At 30.8% G+C, this 15,377-nt stretch overlaps 1 protein-coding gene across 2 annotated transcripts in view; it reads left to right on the top strand.

Moving 5' to 3' along the window:
* The window catches only part of LOC107437837 (uncharacterized), a 93,194-nt gene that overhangs the window by 70,356 nt on the left and 7,461 nt on the right, over positions 1 to 15,377 (top strand). For both annotated transcript variants that reach the window (XM_087149829.1, XM_087149830.1), the window contains exons 29-36: positions 3,036 to 3,098; positions 4,362 to 4,454; positions 4,616 to 4,675; positions 4,881 to 4,978; positions 8,523 to 8,586; positions 8,666 to 8,829; positions 11,225 to 11,303; positions 13,626 to 13,686. In XM_087149829.1, coding sequence (XP_087005955.1) covers positions 3,036 to 3,098; positions 4,362 to 4,454; positions 4,616 to 4,675; positions 4,881 to 4,978; positions 8,523 to 8,586; positions 8,666 to 8,829; positions 11,225 to 11,303; positions 13,626 to 13,686 — 682 coding nt within the window. The remainder of the gene's footprint in view (positions 1 to 3,035; positions 3,099 to 4,361; positions 4,455 to 4,615; positions 4,676 to 4,880; positions 4,979 to 8,522; positions 8,587 to 8,665; positions 8,830 to 11,224; positions 11,304 to 13,625; positions 13,687 to 15,377) is intronic.

The following is a 15,377-nucleotide window of genomic DNA, read 5'->3' as shown; positions in this document are numbered from 1 at the left end:
TAACAAATTTAGGTTAATGCAAGAAGATATTTTTTTATTTCAATCTACCACTTTATTGCTAAATGGTTTAGAAGCTCGAATTTTCATTCATATATACTTTCTTTGGTATTATTACTCAGTATTATTACCATAATACCGAAAGTAAAGATTACCAAAATTAATTTCTAAAATGGCAATTTTTATTCTCCTAAAGGAGTTAGTGTCGTATTTTTATAGGATGGCATTCGTAGGCTGCCACTAGGCTACTTAAATGAACCTGTTTTCATTGATTAATTTGTATAACAGAAAGCGACCTAACCACTCTACTGATACATTGGAACAGATATAGTTCGTTCACCAGGAGTTGGCACTTGGCTCCGCCTTCATCACGCGGTATCGGATGATACTATTTCGCTATTTTGGGGAGAAGGATGTGAACAAGGCTGCTATTTGGCGATCGTATGACAAAAATATTTATTTCGCAATCATCATGTGCATATTTTGAACATGTGCATTTTATTTCATAAACTTGTTGATATTTTTCTCTTTTTATTGAACAGTTGGTTCTTTTTGAGATATTTTGCTGGGAAAAAGTTATTAAACATAAATTAGCTAGAATAACGAAAGGTATAATAGCTGATGATAAAGTAAGTGACTGAAGAAGAATTCACTGTTTGTGTTTGGCTATCACCTTCTACATCAGATAGCCTCCACACGGTTTCTTATAAGTAGTCTGCGCTGACTATTTAAAAAGTGAACAGTTTGAGCGCATGAAGCCAAATTATATTTTAAAAGTGACTGAGAGGAATTTGTCATGTATATTTGTGAAATGAATCTGTAGTGGTAGACAAGTAAGTAGGACAAACTAATCATATTCAAAAACTAAACAAATTTTTAGACATATATTTGCTACCACTTCTTTATTTTTACTAGATTTTCTATTAAAGGGCTCTTTCGTAAACTGGTTTGCTTTCATAGTGGTCTGATTGGACTACCTATAAAAAACAGTGTGGAGGCTTTGCGCGCATTCGAGGTTATCTCGATTTCAAGGGGGGAAATGTTTTTCCTCTTACTCCCCCGCGCTGAAATGAACTCTGCGTCCGGAGAGGTGGAGCCAAGTGCCAACTCCTGGTGAACGAACTATACCTTGAAACTATTACTCATAACGTATAATTGGACTTGAACTCGACATCTTACACACTTTAAAAGCATTTGATGTATTTGATTTTATTTTTTTATCTTATTGTATTTGTTTGCTGATCACCAAATCTGTCATTTGACAAAATTTCACTGTATTCTTAGTTCTTCAAGTTCTTACTATTTATGCTGTTATCAGCATATATTTAGTGCAATGGTATAAATTTTAATCTCCGTATACCCCCTGGGGTGGACAGGGGTTTAACGATACAGATATTAAAAGACGTAATAGTCTATTTAGTTAAGCTTGTACTCATATATCTTAATTATTGATTTGCCATCGATGGCAATTTGCGTTTAAAACATAAATTATCAAGATTTATAGAGAAATACATAACAGTTGCTACCCTTAATCAGTACCCAGATAGCAGAGAACCATCAATTTTACGTCAAAAATGTCTATATTTCCCCTTTAAATTTTTCTAAGCATTCGTAAAATTTACTAAAAACTTAAACGTCGAATTATAGAAAAAATAGCTATCCAAAAAACGAGCAATTTACATAAACAAATTCATTTTGTTTAGGGAATATTTTATCAAACACTTTTTATTAGGTAAGAATGAATACGTAATTTTTAGGTAAGATTTATGTCAACAATAGGGGCCTCCCTGGCAGATCGGTATCACCTGCCAAACGTAGTGCAAAGCGTGGAGGTAGCTGGTTCGAATCCCGCTATTATCCTAGATGTATCTTCTTATTGTGCTATCTCTCTTTCTGTTTGACAATGGTTTATAAGCCTAAATAGAGCACACAAGCCTGCAGATGTATTTCATTCCAATTAACCAATTACGTTTACAAAACGTCAAAATGTAAGTTAGTTGAAACGTCAAATTATAGAAAAAAGTGGTTATTAAAAAAACAGGAAATATACGTAAATAAATTCGAACGAAATTTAAATGGTGAATTTGCTTCGTCAATAATACGTAAAATACACAAAATAATTTTTACTAAATCTAAATAGTAAATATTCTTCCGTAAAATAGACGAAAGCAATCTTACTGAAGGGTAGTTGGCAAAATCCATTCCGTTAATATTACGTAAATATGCTAAAACTTTTTTACCAAATATCTCAACGGTAAAAACATTCCGTCAATATTACGTAAAATTTACGTATAAAGCGTATTGACTTTACCTATTTCCCAAAAATTTACGTTTAATTTACATATCGTATGCTTCATCGTATGCCCAGAAACATATTCCTCGATGACCGGAGAAGTAAGCATTAATAAAACTGTAATGGTTATAATTTACTTAGTATTTTTACACCATAATTTAATTATCTTGAAATAAATTTGTTAGTTCACTCAATTTTTGAATGTTGACCATTTGCTTAATAATTAAACAAAGGGTTCAGGACAAGCAAAAAACTTTAAATTTTGAAATTCTTTAATTGTATACAGCATGATATATTATATCAAATGCGGAAGATTTACTAAAACGAATACTTTTTACTTGATTAGATTTATCTATTGTTAAATATTTAATTTTTTTCTAAAAATAAAAAAACAAGTAAATAAGGTAGTATTTATAAAAAATATGCTTTATTATTCCCGGAAAGTAATGTCGTTTCCGTGCATTTGATTATTCTTTTCAAGATTTAGTCAGTAATGCATTCATCCCCGTTAACAGCAAACTTTCAATGGCGGATCGAAAATGAATCGAAATGGATAAAAAAATGAATTGGTTTTTAAGAAAAACAAATATTTAATGCTCCGAAACGGCATCATTTTTCGGTGCCCCTGATACTATAAAAATAATTCCCAAATGCAGAATATGAAATAAAATTAAATATTGAATCTTTATTTGAATTTATGAAAATTGCAATTGTGTTAGATAAAGAGCGTATTTTTTTTCTCCAGAAAGTGGCTAATCAAATCGTGAAAGATTTGGGTACTGAAAAATTCAAAGCTATGACCGTAGAAGTAAGTACTTCCATAATATATTAAAATAAAATAAATGCATGTGCAAGAACTGTACAAAATTGCAGAAAGCTTAGAAAGTTGTCAGCCCTGCCTGAGTGACTGTAATTAACAATATATTTAAAGATTTTCACATTATTTTATTTTGTAACTGTCGTTGAACGGCTGACCAAAATTTGAGTTTACGACTACCAATGTTCAACTCCGTAGACTTGTAATTTTGATCCTAATCCAAAAGACAAGGGAAATCATGGATCTTATATTGGAAGAAATTAGCCCTCGTGGAGGACTTTTTGATGCAACCAACCCACATTTGCGTTACATGGAGAGGAAATCCGCAAAAACCTAGTGGTTGGCCCGATGTCAAAGGGACTCAAACACATGATCCTTCTACCACTAAGGATAGAAATTATATATATATATATATATATATATATATATATATATATATATATATATATATATATATATATATATATATATATATATATATATATATATATATATATATATATATATATATATATATATATATATATATATATATATATATATATATATATATATATATATATAACTGTAAAAAGAAAACATCTTGATTAACAAGGGATACTCTGGGTACCTTCCTTGTCTTGTAAAGCAAGTGAATTAAAAACTTTCAATCATAGTTTACAAAAATTTATTTAGTTTATCATGTCTAGTACGAATTTGAATGCCCAATTGTTGATATCGCTGACAAATTGTGTATAAATTTCTGAAACTAATATAGATAAAGAGTAAATCTTTTTTAACTACATAACTAAAAAAGTTCGCGAAACTAAAAGGAGCCTCGAACCAGGATGATTATAAGTTTTATTTATTCACAAATACTATATAATAGAGAAAAAGCTTTTGCATTTTTTAATTATGCACGGCGTTTGTCTTAACGCAGTCTATCCCTGTTGAGGATTTATAATAACAGATGGCGCTGAGCGCAAACAATTTTTTCATTATTTTTTTCTGCACTTCTTAAGTTTCAGTTTGGATTTAACCACTGAACCACAATGAAATAAAATCCTTTTTTATTATTACAATTTGTGTAATTATTGTTGAATTCGAGTCAATCCCTTAGGGACACGGTGACCAGTCTTCGCGCATGTGATGTAACGTTCAAATAGCGTTAAGGTTAGAATTAGAAAGAGCCATAACCCTATGCAAAATCTATCTAATGTTTCATAATTCTTATATTCCAAAATATTTTCTCATTAATTCAAAACACATCTGTAGGAAGCAGAAAAATGGTTGAATACCTCAAATACAACTTCCAACAAGCTATACAAGGAGTTCCTTCAAAGGCATGGTCATCGATGCATAAAAGAAGTAAGATCTTATTTTATAAATAAATTTTGATTGATAAATAATTCATTTTTTATACACACTTGACTGAAAATCAGCACAAATAATAAATGAGTTTAAATGTGATCATTTTATATTAAAGTAATTTAAAATATTCGTTTCATTTAGTCTATTTTGTTTTTTAGTTTGACATTTATTCCACGCCGTGGGGGCAGGATCAGAAAATGTTCATAAAACTACTACAGGTATGTTAAATTTATTTGAGTAGTAATTTTCAATTAAAGAGTTGTTGAATTATTAATATTCTGCAAGAGGTTTATATTTTTTCCGATATAAATACTTGGATGTAAAATTTTACGTACTCTGGAAAATTACTATTCTCTTGAAATAAAATGTTTCAGCATGCTTAAAAATTTATGTGCATACTTTAAAATGTTTTTGTATTTGCAGACCTTGTCTTCCTGCGCAAAAGAAGAGACTGAAAATTCTGAAGAAAAATTTTCGAAACTATTTTCTGAATTACGAGTTCCTTTAAATGTCTTAAATAGGTAATGTATCATCCTGATTTGTAAGCCTTTCCTGTCTTTGAATCATTCTAAATCAGTTACAAGCTAGGTCAAGGTGTGGAGAACCTTTTTTTTACTTACTGAGCAATTAGTTTTGTTACTTATGTTAAATTATGGTTTATTATTTTCGGGTACACATCGTGCACTTTATGTTTCTTTTAAACTTTGAACTATTGTTTTGATTTTTAACTTTATTTCTAAAACCCACCCATATAATTGACGTTCTTCATTCGTGATAGGGGGCTGCCTTTGGCTCGTGATGTAAAAGTGCAGAACCACAGGAACTCTGGTCCGTGTAAAATAGAAATGATGAGTTACTAATTTTTAGGTTGACTCATTCTTTTTTATTTCAGGAACTTCATAATTCAATGTCGCAAGAAACATGTTTAGAATAGAAGCACTAGAAAAAGTATCATACTTCTATCTCATAAGAATGATGGACACGCGTCTCCTTCTCTGTATGCTTGGCTGTTTATATTTCAAAAAAATCAGTATATAAAATTTTAACTATAATCTAATTATTAGATTCGCATAAATGAGCAATCTTAATGATCCACGAATAATCATGAAAATTAGAAAACAAGCACGCAGAGAAGGATCTCGAACTCTTTTGCTCACCTTTTTCGAGCATCACACAATTCGAATGATAGCGTCCACCCGGGCAACCGGCTTAGCCAAACTCACGGTTGCAGTTAAAGCAAACTAGGTGCAAGGCACGGCTACAACAGTAACGTTTTAAGTTTAGATGAAAGCTAAACTGTTAAAATTTGGGTGTGCTGTGATAGTATCATCACAATTCGGGCATCAGGCGTGCATATAAGTTGACCCCTCTTTCATGGGTACCATATTAAGTGTGCCAACGCTACCAAACATTAATTATTTGATATTTACTCAGTAATTTGCTTTAAAGCTGTTTTTCAAAGGCTCCATTGTACTGTGAAATAATGCTTTTTTTGCGAATAATGTGCTATTTTCTTAACTGCAGTGAGTTTGAAACTCATGACTGTAAGAGCAAGCTTAGCCTACCTAAAGTGCCAGTGCTGTCAATGCTTATCTTGAAAATGACGCCAAATGTTAAAAATGAAAATTTTGTGGTCTAATTTTTTAATACTTACTCCAATGCTGTTTTACCTGGGCTCATTAAAATTTGCAACAACTGAGAACAAGGCATATCAAGTGCCTTACACTTGAAGCAATGTGATGATTTTAAACTATACATGTAATCTCGCCATGAGGAATTATTTGGGCTTTAAAGCAGACAACTTAAATATTATAAAAGTTATTAACCCTAGAAAATTTGGTGACATCACAACCTTATTTTCAGTTTTTGCAAATTTTTATAAGCCTAGGAAATGCAGCATAGTAAGTTTTTAAATATTGAGAAATTAGACTACAAAAGTTCTTAACAATATATTTTTTATTTTCCTTGAAGACAGAGATTCAGTAAACAGCGTTAAAGAAAAATGAAAGAAACTCTGTATTTAAAAAAAGATTTTCAGCGAAATGTTCAGGTGAAATAACCTTTATGATAAGTAATAAAATAAAACTAAATTGGTTAATGTTAGATTATTAAAAAACTTTTTACAGTATAAAAATTTAGATAGATCAATTCAATTGAAATGTACACCGAAGAGCCATTACATTATGACCACCCTCCATCTATAACAATGGGCTCGCCCAGGTTTTCATGGTTTCTCGCACAGGAACAATGTTTTCATGGGGCACATTAGGGGGCATGTTTTCATGGGGCAATCCTCATAGAAAAATCTTTGGCGTCTGTAAGCTACTTGAACACAGTTGCAGACCAGGTTCACCCATTCATGACAACAGTTTTTCCTGCGGGGGATGGTGTTTAAAAATCGGAAAATGCACCATGTCATAAGGGTCGAATCGCCGAGGAACATTCCAGTGACTTTCAAGTCATGTCTTGGCCCCCAAATCCACCTGACCTTAATACAATAGAGCATTTGTGGTCCTAATGGGAAAACCAAATTCCTGCTACCACGCTACCCCCTCGCAATGTGAGGGAATTGCAGGACCAGTTAGTGAGCGCTTGGTACCAGATACCTCAGACTAACTATCAGCACCTTGTGGAATCAATGCCACTGCGGGTGCTTGCAGTTTTGAGCGCTAAAGGTGGTCCTATATGTTATTAGCAGGGTGGTCATAATGTAATGGCTCTTCGGTGTATATTGTTAACTTCCTTTGTTCCTCCGAATAAGGCTCCTCTGTATCACGCTTTTAATACTTATTTTAAATACCACGTACGTTGCTAACAATTATAAACTGTATCACTTTTGTTTTGGTCCTAGCTCACGTATTTAGGGATTCTTTTCAATATATTATTTGTCATTATATCTTCAAAATATTACTCCTCAATTTTTTCATACTTCATTATTTAATATATTTTGACTGAGCAGGATCTTGAAATTGTTTTAAAGTCTTGAATGGACCTAAATTGGAAGTTAACTTTCTGAAATTTTTAAGAATGGAAAAAAATTCATCCCCTCTCCAATTTTTACAGATTAAGAGTATCCTGTATTTGGTAAAGTGCGCCAATTAATTCTAATGGTCTGAAGAGATTATATCTTGAAACTGGGTAGTTTCAAGATATAAGTTACAGTAGTTATGTGGGAAAGAAAACCACGTAAATCTCACACAGATAGTCTCACGGGAAGAAGACTCTAACCCATGATCTGTCTATCACTGAGACTATTTTAAGTCTGTACTGTGGTAGGTGCGAGAAGAATGCAGAAATCGTATAGATCAGCCATCGCTGGGATTCAAACATGGGACAACTCATTGGGAGATTTTTACAAAATTGCAACTAAATGTCGGCTTTTTGTTTACAGCTTATCGCACTCACGTACTTCCCCCAGAAAAAATCAATCCAGATTGTTAAATGCTAGGCTATTGCTCCTTAGGGCATTAAAATGTCCAATAGCGATAAGAAATTTACATAAAAGCTGAAAATAATTTCTACTAAGATACAATTTAAATATTTACATCTCTGATGGCTCAAAATGTTATGCAGATTTAGCGTTTTTTATTTTGTAAAATAACACGCAGTGGTGATTACAAAAGAAGAGCTTTAGTTGAAGAACCAGGTAGTGACATTTTTAGAGGTATTTATAAATCAGTGAAAATAAAATAAAGTGGCTACATCGATTAAATGTTTTTGCTTTCACTTTAACATTACTAAACCTCATTAGTTTGGAGTATGCTTGCATAATTTTTATTTTCGTTCCGGCGGTAGAAAATAAAATAAAACAAAGAACATTCTAACAAATCAATTAAAAAATTGTTCAGACACCCTTTTTCTTCTTCTTACCCTGATTATAACCTCTCTGAAAATGTCACTTACCTGGTTTTTCCAATAAGGTCCTCAAATGTGTTCATTTTTTTACTGTTTGCACTTTTCAAAGTTTTCTTAATCTCCCTGATGTCCTATAACCAGTTTTAGAGAAAAATATTTCTGTAAAACTCTTTTTTAATAAACTATTATATGAATGTGGAAAACTTTCAGGTTTCTTTTAAGACTTGCTATACCAAAATGTCGCAAAGGCGTAAGCTCAAGAGAATCAAGCAAGGCATGTTTTACTCTTATTCGATGATTTTTCTCTTTTAAGCGCTTATTATCATATATTTCAATATCTTTGTGTGTTACAGTCAATGTTGATCAAAAGTATGGATAATTGGAGGAAAGGATATCGACGTTTAGCTAAGCTAATGGTGTCGGAAGGCCGAATTCCAAATGAAGATCTTCTCTTTTTTATGACAATGGATGAAATCAGAGACTTGTTGGAAACAAGATATCCAAAGATTATAGCTAGGTAACATTACAGTGAAAAAGTTTACAAAAATTCTTGGTTTTATTACATTTATACGTAGGATGTTAAATTTATATGTAGGTTTAAACTTAATCTAAATATTTTTAGAATTTGTTACAATTTACTACTGTTTTTTTTTAATATTTTGTCGAATCCGGAATAGTTAGTAACTCTGTTACTCATTATAAATGTCTCCAGAGGGTAACTGTTGTAACTTTGCATTTCATATGACTCTTTGAATTTTTAATATGTAGTTTTGGATAAATTGTTTAAACCTTACAAAGGCCGTGGTAAGTATACTTACCACGAATTTTTAAAGTCCATGCTAACTTTTCTACCACTTTAAATTCAGGTTTCTATTTATTAATAACTACAGCTTTCTTGAAGTGCTTTTGAATAAAATTGGCAACCATTTTTTAGTGTAGAAAAACGTATAAAAATTATAAAATGCATAATACCTACTGAAGTTTGTAGCATTTATAAAATTTAATTTATAAATAAAGAAAAATAAAAGTCAATAAGTTCCTAATAGGTCGTGGTAAATATATTCACCACCAAAAAAATGACATTAAAATTTAAATAAATTTTTTTAAGCTAAATGAGTTTTTCTATTCTTATGTCAATTACTATTCTTATATCAATTACTATTCTCATGTGAATTTCAATTCCAAAAATTCGTTAATTTATTCTTACTAGAAGTAAATGGCCCACTAAAGGGTTTAAATAAAAATTGCAAAATATAAAATAACAAATTTCGTCATCACAGGAAAATATATTTTTACAAAGCAGGGCAAGTTGTCATCTCTGGTACATTCACTGACAGTCCTAGTGTTTTGATTTTATTGGGCACCTGGCCCGCGAAGCAGACCCTATCTCATTCTTCTGTAATTTCAGCACTATTTTGATTGAGCATTGAAGTAAGCAGGCAGTGGAGTTGCTTTTATGAATGTTTCAAGCACTTTGCTTGAATAACTAAAAAGGAATAAAAATATAAAATGAGCAGCTTGCTCTAAACTATGTTTGTTTGAAGTTGCAGAGTTGTATCAGCATGAGGAAACGCTATTTTCTGAAGGGTTGATGTAGTTTTTTGTTTTGGTAGTTGTGATATGAGGCGTTTGGAGGTGAAATATGCAGCTATTGTTCAGTAGTTTTTATCTTTGTTGAAATTTTCAAATTTAAGGATTTAATTAAAATTTGCTGTTTTACATTCTATGGCTTTATCGGAAAAATTTTTTCGTTTAGTTTGAATATATGCTGCGGTATTTTGAAGTCTGCATGTATATTTGCATTCCGGATGAACCATCTGGCACAGGTTATTTTTCTTAGGATCTTGTTTTAGGATTGGTTTAATTTCTTCAGTAAATGTTGAGGTGCAGTTGTCTACGCAGGTGATATGGTGCCAGAGCTTACTAGTAGGTCTAAACTAAAATTATTTAAGAGTATTGGTAGTTAAAACCATTTTTTATTCTTTAATAAATTTTGAATACATAAATTTTGCCACTACATTTATTTAAAAAACAAAATCTTCTGGAAATCCGGTAGAGTTAATTAATATGAAACATTTTCTGGTTAAAAGTACCTCTTCACCCTGTGTTACGGACTTGTAATGTTCTGAGACATACATTAATGTATAATTTTTCTCTCATTTTAGCATTTGCAAAGATTTGACAGGCTAACATATTGATATTGGTAGTCACAAATGTACAGTGCGATAAATGAAAAATAGATCACCCTTATTAACTTTTGATCTAATGATTAGATTAATGTTAATTTTACTTTTTACATATTTCGCATATCTCGAATACCTCGCATATGTCGCATATCTATTTACATATCTCGAAAACATTTTAAGCGGATTAAAACATTTTTGCAAACAATTATGAAATTCGTTCAGAGATAATTCTATACAAAATATAACTTTTAGTATAAATTTTTTTAATTTTTTTATATAATTTGTTAATAGTTAAAGGTACACAACTTTTTACACCATTTTAAAGAATGCAATTTTAAATGGAAATATACAAAATATGAGTGAAAATCAATGGAATAATTTATGAGAAATCGAATTTTGAAGAAGTCGTATTGTTAAAATTCAATTTCTCATAAATTATTCGACCAATTTTACTCAAATTTCGAATTCATACGAAATTATATTGTTTAAAATTATGATAAATTTTTATACCTTACAATTTAAAAATTTTTCGACTAATATTAAATAAACTAATTAAAAATAAGAAGAAAAAAAATATTTACTAAAAGTTTTATTTTGCTTGGAAATTTGGACCAGTCTCCGAACTAAACTATGGGGACTCTATTTTAGTAGGAAATGTTTTAATAAACATTTTTTTATAATTATTATTGTGAAAGATTTTACTACATTCTTGAATGATTTTTCCAGAGCAAATCAACGTAAGAAACTTTTCCCAGTTTTGGATCAGTACAAATTTCCAGAAATAATTCGTGGTTTTCCAAAAGGTGTAAGTATACTTTTTTGATGATGCTAATTGTCCGTATTTCTCCACAATCATGGATGTCACTGACGATTAAAAATGTAGACAGTGTTATAAACTCAATTCATTTTTGTTTATTCCTTATCGCTTTAATTATTCAATCGTAACTACCACCATGACTTATACTTCAGATTCTTCATGTTTAAAGCAAAGATATTCCATGCACTAACTTATAAAAGTAAATTAAACAATCCTAATTTTAATCTACTGTAATAGGATTTTTAATTTTAATAGTCAATAGAAATGGGCAAAACTCTTACATCGCAGTCACTGTTACTTCTGCTACTGGGATTGATTCAAAAGTATCAGTGACAAAAAGCAGTGACTGTGATTATTTCAATATAGAATTAATCGATATTTTCTATCCATCAAATCGATTAATCGTTATAATTTAATAAAAAATTTGATATAAATTAATTGATTAAATATTTTAATAAATAATCGATAGAATTAGTTTTTAGAAACATTTATCGACGCCACCAATTTTTAATGTAATTAATTAAAATAATTAATCGTTAGACTTAGTAGGCATTTTTCTGATAAATAATGATCTTTTAAAACCAATGTATATAGTAGTATGATTTTACAACAAACAACAACTCTGCCAACTCTTTCGGATTTTCCGGAATATTTTATTTTCATATTTAATGTGGTAGTAAATATATACTATTTTTTCTTTTATAAACTTAATTTTTAAATGATTTTGATCACCACTATTCTTACAAAAATTAAGCACATATATTAATATGCGTTACTATCATGGTTGTCAACTTAAGTTATTTCAAATGGAACGTATTTGTTTGATTAAAATTGAAGTTTTAATTTCATTTTCATACCACTAGGAAAAATGATAATGGAAGGGATTAAAAGTTGGCAGGTATGAACCAATATGGGAGTTTTTTAATTCTTGTAATATTTTAAAATAGCAAAGATTTTATTTCAGATAAAATATTAAATTAGGGTATATATCAACGAGACCGTCAGTAAAGTAGAGCCAACACATGGCGCCACTAAAAACATTTTCTTTTAAATTTTGTTGTTCGGAAGGGAAAGAACACTTTGTTTTAGTTTTATTAATGGATATAAAAAATTTAACTTCTTTATGCGATTATAATTCTTGTTTATTTGAACTCAACTAAATTAAACTAAAATCAATGCCCATTTAGAACCAAAGCCTACCATCCCAGTTTTTTTGGTACTAAATTTATCAACCCGCTGAAGGGATGAAAAGTTGAGTTAACCTTGCCTGGTCCGAGAATTGAACCATGGACATATAGCGTAATTTTATCTCGTAAATGTTTAGACACAGAGTTTTATCATGTAAATTTTCAGGCACAGAGTTTCATCTTGTAAATATTTGGGTACAGAGTTTTATCATGTAAATTTTCAGATACGGAGTTTCATCTTGTAAATGTTTGGATACAGTATTTAATTTTGTAAATTTTAGGCGTAAAGTTTTATCTTGTAAATATATAGGGGTTGTGTCCATTTTTCGAGTGTTGAAGGATACTTGAGAGCAAAGGGTTAAAGTATAAAATCTGGAATAGTAAACGAGAATAAGGCAAAAAGTGTGAGTGATGCAATCTGAAAAGAAACATCGAAGCAGTTAGAGAGGTGTCTGCCCTCTAGTAATGTTACAAAAGTTCACTAGCGTGGGATGGAACTCGTTAGTGTTACAAAAAAATCTATACCATACAAAAAAGTATATTTCCTTTAAAGGGAATTTCAATTGAGATATTTCTGCTTATAATTCTGAAATAAAAGAGAAAATCTAACAAAAATAATGTCATTTCTTATAACAAACGTCTATTCTTAATGCAATGTAATGGTAGTAATAATTTTAAAGCGAAATATTAGGTCATCCGAAAAGTTCAAACCGATTGATAGGTGGAGCTCCAAAGCGTCCGATAAAATTATTCAAGGGGTAGCAAAATGTACAATATAAAATACATTTTTTTATTTTTAAAAATAAATCATTTTGCTTTCCTGATCTCTTCAAAAATTTTATAACTTACTACAGATATTGAAGCTCGTTGCTTGCTAGATGAATATTATAGTGGTAGCTAGAGTGAACTTGTTGCAAATTTGGGTGAGCTGCTTCAAATTGCTGTGTTGAGCTACCACTAGGATATTTTCGGGTGATCGTTAGGAACTCCACCTATCGAAATCCAACTCGAATTTTCTGAACCACTTGATAAAATTTTTGGAATAAATTTAAATTTATAATTTTCCATTAAACTCCTTAATTAATAAATCTATTACCTATCTAATACAATTATGATTGTTTAGGTAGATGAAGTTGAAGAATCTAATGATGCAGCTGAATATGTTGCTGATTTAACAATGCAAGGTAACAATAAATTTCTTGTACATTGAAATTGAATATTAAATTTTGTGTTTTTCATCATTTTTTAAAAGAAAAGCGAAATTCTGATTTTTCATTCAATGTATTCTGTTGTTCAGGAAGTAATTTCATTTTTGTATGAAAGTGAAAGATGATTTTCTCATAGTGAATAACTATTTTATTAAATCATATGTCGCCAATTCTGGTAGAATACCTTTTACCATCTTTCTGGCAGTGGCATGATTCACGCGCCTAAAATATTTGTTCTATGCTGGGAAAAAACTGAGCCCCAGGTGATTTTTGACCTCCTAAGTTGACGTAAAGATTTTACCGTCTAAAACATTTTGTAAAGACAAAAACATAGTTGTAGACAACCTCTCTTTAGTACCAGTGTTGATAGGTTTTAAAGATGGATAGTTTTCTTGACGTTTGAGATGCAAGGAGCACACGATGCATATTTCTTTCCGTAGGCACTTGAGAAACTCATACATCGAACTTAGAGATTAAACCATAGGTTTCTTAGGTAGTCCTTAAAAAACGGTTCAATTCTCAATTAGATAAATTTATTCTCCCAGTGATCTCACGAATTTGTGAAGGCGGTTTCGGACAGTTTGTGTCGAAACTGTGAGGCTACTAGCCGAGTTAATGTATTATTGCAGAAGAGTGGCAGTCATATTTTAGTGTCCCCGAGCCGCTAGCTAGCTAAATAACGGTCTTAATTGGTCGTTATTGCACGTCTATTCCCTTGCCCCGCTTTCTGCAAAAGGCTTAATAAATTGGTAGCAAATTAAGCAGTGAAGCTTTTAGAACAAAGACAGCTACTCTTGCTTTTTAAAATTGTTGGAACACGATAACTGCATACCTGGCAACTTGCATGGTCGTTAAAAATATATTACGAAGTGGTAATAAAACAACAATTAATTTTCCAAAAATGAAACTATTAAGATATCTATAAGCATAATGAGTCATTAAATAGAGTTTATCTACATATTTCTTTAAATAATTGATTCGTCTTGGTAGTTTATAATTTTTTTAAAACTTTAAACGTCAAGCTTTTATGCGTTAAAGTGCTAATGATGTTACCATGAAGAGAAGAATTTCTCAACGGCAGTACAAGTTAGCAGCCATGTAACAACAGGCCTGCCAACTACTACGCTTCTTGTAAAATATTTTATAGAGTTGTAGACGTTTTTAAACCAAAGTTTCCAGATTTTGAGGTAATTTTGGCATTATTTTAAGACCCTCCCCAGGATAAAGCAGAAGCAATTCAGTGTTGTATATGAACTTTTGAATCATTTATATGCAGTGGTGGGGAAAATAAGTTTAAATGGATGAAAAAAAATAATACACTAAAACATTAACTCAGTTTCAAACCAACTTTATTTACTTTATTTAAATCAAGCTGGGTGTCTGGGCCGCGCAGCGGTCCCTAACGCATACATCATGAAATAATTTACATTGTTTGAAAACATTTTATATTATGCAACATTGTGGTGGCAAGATTAAAAAGACAGGAAATAAGAAAAAAAAATATTAAAAAAAAAACAGATATTGCAGGCATTGTTTGTAGATTACATATTTGTCAGTTCTATTGGAATATGTTATTTAATAATTTTTACAGTAGGTTTCCAGATTTTAATAATAATGGATTTTTTAAAGTTCTGTTAAATGGTTAGAGTTTGTGTTTTTGATTTTGA

This window comes from Parasteatoda tepidariorum, chromosome 8 (assembly GCF_982258835.1).
Source record: "Parasteatoda tepidariorum strain Cologne lab strain chromosome 8, Ptep-v5.0, whole genome shotgun sequence".
Classification (NCBI taxonomy): domain Eukaryota; kingdom Metazoa; phylum Arthropoda; class Arachnida; order Araneae; family Theridiidae; genus Parasteatoda; species Parasteatoda tepidariorum.
This window is presented reverse-complemented; position numbering and strand designations above follow the sequence as displayed.